Source organism: Mus caroli, chromosome 5, assembly GCF_900094665.2.
Source record: "Mus caroli chromosome 5, CAROLI_EIJ_v1.1, whole genome shotgun sequence".
Lineage (NCBI taxonomy): Eukaryota > Metazoa > Chordata > Mammalia > Rodentia > Muridae > Mus > Mus caroli.
In genome coordinates, this window is record NC_034574.1 from 91894841 (window position 1) to 91901350 (window position 6510).

At 41.4% G+C, this 6510-nt stretch overlaps 1 protein-coding gene across 2 annotated transcripts in view; it reads right to left on the reverse strand.

The window, feature by feature from the left end:
- Positions 1-6510, reverse strand: part of Prkg2 (protein kinase cGMP-dependent 2) — a 109095-nt gene that overhangs the window by 10563 nt on the left and 92022 nt on the right. For both annotated transcript variants that reach the window (XM_021162709.1, XM_029476943.1), the window contains 2 exons: positions 3225-3347; positions 1970-2032 (listed from right to left, as the gene is read on the reverse strand). In XM_021162709.1, the coding sequence (XP_021018368.1) occupies positions 1970-2032; positions 3225-3347 (186 nt within the window). The remainder of the gene's footprint in view (positions 1-1969; positions 2033-3224; positions 3348-6510) is intronic.

Consider the following 6510-nt stretch of genomic DNA (forward strand, 5'->3'; position numbering starts at 1 on the left):
ATAATAAGATTCTCACATTTATCTGTGGACCAGCAAACTAGAGCCACACGTGATATTTTCTGTCTATAGATTGTAAGCAAGATAAAAAACATCCTGAAAATTCTAGGACTTGCCAATGATTGATTTAAAAACTGTAAATCTTAAAGGTTCAAAGTGCCACGTTTGAATACTTAAACAAATTAGAGTGGGTTTCAAGGAGTTTATTATAGGTCTAAAAGCTATTAATGGGGAATGCAGGGTCACCATGAGATGACTCGGAATTGTGGGTCTGTGCAAATCAGTGGACTCCATCAGAAAAGTAAATTGAGGTTTCGAGCCTAGAGAATCATCCAAGGGAAACTATATTTTAAACAAATAGGCGGTATTAGATAAAACAAATAGGATAGGAGTGACTTACAATAAATAAATCACACTCTGACAAAAACTGATATAATTTGAAGATATATTAAATAAAAAAGACTTAGCAACCTAAAACTACCAAGCATTGTAAGTAATACCACAGTCAACTGCTCTCCTTGTTTTGGGTTCACAGTCTGACATCTTAAGAGAGCTCTCTATTCATCTCTAGCAGCAGCGGAAAGGCTTTAAGGAGTCAGGATATGGCTTCTATGGGGGAGCTGTTTAGACATTAGCAGGCTTTAAGGACTCTGGCACTGGCCCCTTGCCTCATAGTGTGCAGCCTGTAAAGCCAAGGACTAGAGCTGCAGGACTTCAATTACTTTTAAATGACCTGAGTCATTTCTCTGTCCCTGGAGATGTGACCTCCTGAACTGCCCGGAAAGCCATTAACACTATCTCAAACAGGATCCAGAAACCACAAACCTTGTAAGATTGCTAGCTAGCAGGAGCCTTGGCAACCCACTGCCCTTCCTGTAAGATCGAACCCAAGAGAGCTTGTCAGTCTGAACAGGAAAACACCTGTCAGGAAAGCTGTCTGTTCACGGGATGTAAGAAATAGTCATAGAGCATAATACCTACATAGGCAGAAGCCACCTTCTGCTCTCAGAGTGACATGAGATGCTCTGCTCTGCAATGGTCCCTGTGGCCACTGCACACTCTTATCCCTTGGTATCCCACGTCACTCCGTAATAATTGTTCCCTCTCATTTATACGACATTTTGTCTCTTGTAAATTGTCTTAATGGGGTTGTAAGAGTTGAGGACCTAGGTAAGGCCAGAACATGATCCTGCCACAGTTCCTACTAAATGCATCCCCTTTACAACAACATAAAGTAAAACCTCATTAGTCAGTGGTATTTAATAATGGGTTAGGCTGGATCATTCTTTTCTACATCTCTACAAGAATTATATCCTATTCTATTTACAAATTCAAAGCCCAAAATATTACTTAATTCCCTCACAGAAGCCAGGATAATAATAATAATAATAATAATAATAATAATAATAATAATAGAAATAACAGTGGATGCAAAACTGTTTCCGTGACTGAAAGATGACATGAATGATGACTCATTTTTGACATGAATTTCCAGTATTAAGGAAAGTATATTAAGACCTATTTGGGCAACAATTACTAGCAAACTAGACAAAGGAAAACTGCACCCTGAAACACCCAGAAGTTGAAAGCCTGTAACAGAGCATGGCAGTCTCCTGAGAGAACCTGCCATGGTCATCTCACGTACTGGTGACCTATACATCAGCTGGATACCAAACATGGTTAGTTGGGAAGAGGGAACCTCAACTGAGAAAGTGCTTCCCCCCCAGATTAACCTATGGGCAAGCCAGTAGGCAGTACCCTCCACGGCCTCTGTATCAGTACCCGCCTCCAGGTGGCTGCATTGATTTCCCTGGATGATGGACTATATATAAGCTGTGCGATGAAATGAGCCCTTTTCTCCCCAGGCTGCTTTCAACCATGGTATTTATTACAGCAAAAGAAACCCTACCTAAGACACCTGGTTATCCTGCATATTTCTATGTTTATGTCAGCAACAAGGAAAATCAGTTACCTGTGTTTCTTAATGTCGTTGATCCCGTTCTTCAGATTCCCCAGCCTTTCTGTTGGGTTTTGCCTAAAATGATTTATGGGAGAAGTTAACAACAACAACAACAACAACAACAACAACACACAAGTGGTTTTAGATAAAAGAGTAGTGCTTGTGTTTAAATTCATTTACTCAATAACTTTCATCAGATCCTACTGCAGGCCAGCCATTTGACCATAAGTAGAAAACAAAATTATGGTCCTTCCATGGAGGAGCTGCAGCTGAGTGTCTGGATTCATCTATCTGTTCTCTGCATGAGCCGTGGATAGACTTGAATAAATACTAGCTTGCAAACTTAGCTGCTGAGAAAACTGGGAAATGTGTTAGGGTTTCATTTACATCCAAGCTGCAATCTCAGAAGTGTGTTGGTATTCCTATTTGCAATTCCCAAACTAGGTTTGATGTTTTAGATTTGCTAACTTTATACGCTTTAAAAACATCTCCAAAGGTGAGACAGGGGCACAGCAGTGCATTGGAGTTTGGGCCAAACAAAACAAAGCTCTAGAAGTCTCCAATGTTTCTCTGAAAATTGATGTTTTCGATAGTAAGCCAAAGGCTGAAATAATTTAAAAGAAGATGGAAAAGTACATTTTCTTAAAGACTACAAAGGGGCTGGAGAGATAGCTCAGTGGGTGAGAACATTGACTATTCTTCCAGAGGACTCACGTTCAAGTCCAAGCACCCATAGAGCACTCACAGCTGCCTCTAACTCCAGCCCCAGGAGACACAACAATGCCCTATTTGATTTCTATGGACATGCACATGGTGCACAGACATGCATACAGGTAAAATACCCATAAACACAAAATTAAAATAAATAAAAATCTTTTCTTGAACTCTGTTAAAAAACAAAAAGGAAAGAAGAAGACTACTTAGGGAGCTGGAGACACAGCTCAGCTCAGTGTCAGGGGAATTTGCTGTTTCTCCTGAGGACCTGTAATGGGTCCCCAGCACCTACACGACAGCTCACAACAGTCTATAACTCCAATTCCAGATATGATGACGTCGCCTAGCCTCTGAAGGCACCAGGCATGCACCCGTGCATAAACACACATGCAAAAATATTTTCAAAAATATTTAACTTAAAAACTTTCTTCAGTTACAACAGCAACATAAGATGTCCAAGTACTGAATGCACAAACGTAATTGCAAAACATCTACGCATTGCACAGGGAGCGGAAGCCTTCACACTTCCTCTGTGGCCCATGGTCATTCTCACCTGCAAAGCCTCCGGATCAAATCCTCAGGGCGCCTTGTTATCTTTCTGGGGAAATCCATTTTCTCAATTCCCTTGAGAATCAAATTGTAGGTCATCATTTGGTCTATCCCAGAAAAGGGAGGGCTGGAGAAGACACAAAATAAGACGCACTTCAGAGAGAGTCTTGTGGGGCCTTCTGGAACAGACTCCTCTTTTCCTACTTCCCTTTCCACTCCGGTTCTGTTCTCTGACCCTCCCTTTTAGTTACTTTACAACAAATTGGGGTATATTGTGGAAAGCCTTTAATCAATTTCCCATCACTTAAATAGCCCCTAAAAGGAGAAGACAGAAAGGGAGGGGGTGTGATTTTCTTGTGTGTGTGTGTGTGTGTGTGTGTGTGTGTGTAAGAAGGTGAGTAGGAAAAGCCTCCTCCTTTCTAAGCTGACAAAGGAGAAGTCTGAATGGACAGAGGGAGCCAATGAGACTCAGAGTCGTCTTATTTGAGATCACTGAGTTCTGAAACAGGAAGTGCAAAGGAATGTGTCGGGAGTGGGCAGGAGTGGGCAGTAAATGGTAGAATGAGTAAGCTTCCAGGGACGCTGAGAGATTACCACAGCATCCTGTGTATCCCGTGGGCTACAGTGAGGATCTGGGCATGGATCTGAGTCAGTGGTAGAACTTACAGCAACTTGAGTCATCTTTTTTAATGCAAGAAATAAAGTCCAGTATGGGGTGAGGCTGGCAGGCTGGCGGTGGGAAGCTGTGCTGAAGATATTGAAAGAGACATGGCTCTATCTAGTCCGTGGACTGTACTAATTATGTCTCTTTGTTAGATTTATATGTTGAAACCATAATCTTGAAGTGATGGGGTTTTATAAAGTTAATTAGGTTGAGAGTGTGCCCATCAATGAATAGGATTGGTGACCTTCTAAGACAGGAGTCTGGCTGGCCATCTTTTTCCTAGTGAGGATCCCATAAGAAGTCTACAACTAAAAGGGAGTCCTCACTAGAGCTCAACTTTTTGCTGAGGTTTCCAGCCTCCCAAACTGCAAGAAATAAATGAGCTTTAAAAAAAGTCACCAGCCTATAGAATTTTGTGATATAGCCTGGCCTAAGACTAATGATAAAACTAACAGGATTTGCCAATGTGGTGAATGTGGTGGGGAAGAGAGAAAAGAAATTCAAGAATGATGCCTGGCCACGGTATCCACTGAATAGAGCTATTTTCCCTAAGACGGACAAACTAGGGATGAGGCAAGTGCTGTAATTTGGGTCTAGGCTAGTCCCCAGAGGCCCGGTCCCCAAGCTGTGTCATAATGGAGAAGTAGCAGGAACTTTTAGGAATGAGGCCAAAAGAAAGGCCACTGGAGAAAGGACCTTAACTGGAATATTGAGATGTTCGTCTCTTCCTCTTTGTGTTCTGGCCACCTCATAGTGTCAGACCTCATTTGCTGCATGCTCTGTCATAACGTACTGAAACAAGGAACCAGAATACATCTTTTCTTACTTGTAAGTGACCTCAGGTATTTGGTCACAGCAATGGAAAGACACCTGACTCAGTGGTGCTGCAGCTAGTCACGGGGAAAGGACCCTGGCTATGTTGCGGAACCATGTGGACCTGAGAGGCAGGCCATTGGGGTTATGGGCCTAGCATTGAGGAGAAACACTAAGGAAGTATAACTTGGTCCATCTCATCATCTCATAAGGTTTATGGTTGTAGGACTTCAGGATATGACCCAATAAGTGTTAGGTGGAAAAGAGGTCAAGGACTGACTGGTTCAATGTAACTATCAGGAAAATGAGAAAACTCAGAAATGAGTACAGAGATGGAGCTATCACTGTAAGATGAGGAGGGAGAGGCAGGGCCTGTAAAGCACCGAAGAGAATACTTCAAAGACTAGTGGGGTTTAGATGTAGCCACCAAAGTGGGGCAACATTTTAATTTGTTTATCGCTTTGATTTCTAAAACATTTTCATGTCTGGACTAGTATACCATTTAAAATTTGAAGATTAAAAAACACCTAATTACTCTGTTGTTTAGCAACTATGGCTGTACTATTTGGAAACCAACTGTCCTGGCCTTTGGCACAATAAAATAAAATAATAAAGCCTTAGAGCAAAGGTAATGCATTGAGTTTCCAGTAACCTCTGATTCCACTGTGAAGAAAATGAAGCCAGAGGCAAAGCCATTGGTTTGGCATCTTCAATACACAGAGATGCATGCATGAGCATATTTACAGCATTGTAATGATTCTCATGGTGTTCTTTCCCTGACATCCTGAAACACTGGATCAGAGAATTAAAAATGGACTTTCTTCTGCCCTGAAAACGCCTGGCAAAATATCTCCCTAACTTCTTTACGATAGTTCGAGGCCCCCTTAGCAATTCCATGTTGCTGTCCCTTCTCTCCCTCTGTTATTTCCCCAATTTATTTTGCTGTTCTGCATGACACATTTCTCAGGTGACAAAGATCAACATGTATTTTCCAGAAGCTCCAAGAACCACCATGCCAGTAACATTCCCCTAGACATCTCTAAGATGAAGGAATAAATATTGGAAACAACACAGGGTTCACACACCTTAGACAATCTGCTCTTCTCCGTGACTACCTGGAAAATTCCATTCTTCCATCTCAGTCTTCCATGATGACTATCTGAACATGGTTATAATGATTCAGCTAAAATGCAGATTTTCAAATCTGTTTCCCCAGTGTGTGTGTGGACAAAGATGTGAACCATGGGTGTTTTCACATTCTTTATTTAATATTGAGGCTTTCAGCACTTAAGACAATTAAGTAGAACACAGCTCAGTGATGGACTGCATCTTTAGAACGTTCAAATCCCTATTTAGGTCCTTATTGTTGCAAAAAGAACATGTGTATGGTGATGTTTACTGCCCCGAATGGATCCATCTTAGCACTGATTATACAATTCTTAGTGCAAATGTCTCTGAAACTAATGTTGCTCACAGTTGGCTATAAAGAGTCATAAATCATATGTGTGTCATGGAAAGTACGTCACAGACAGAGCCAGGGGAACTGGAATCAAGTTACTGATCTCAGGCACATAGTCTTGTGACCTAGTTGTCTAAGTTGTAAAATTTAAATCATAAAATAATCAAAAACATTTGAATCATAAAATAATAATGAAAATTCCTACCTTACCTTCCTCATGTGTGTTTGAAAACTAAACAAGGCTATGTGTGTGTGTGCTTGGTAAGCAGTGAAGTAAGCAGCGGACTATCTTGTATTGCATGTGCCTGTGTGTGTGTGTGTGTGTGTGCCTGTGTGTGTGTGTGTGTGTGTGTG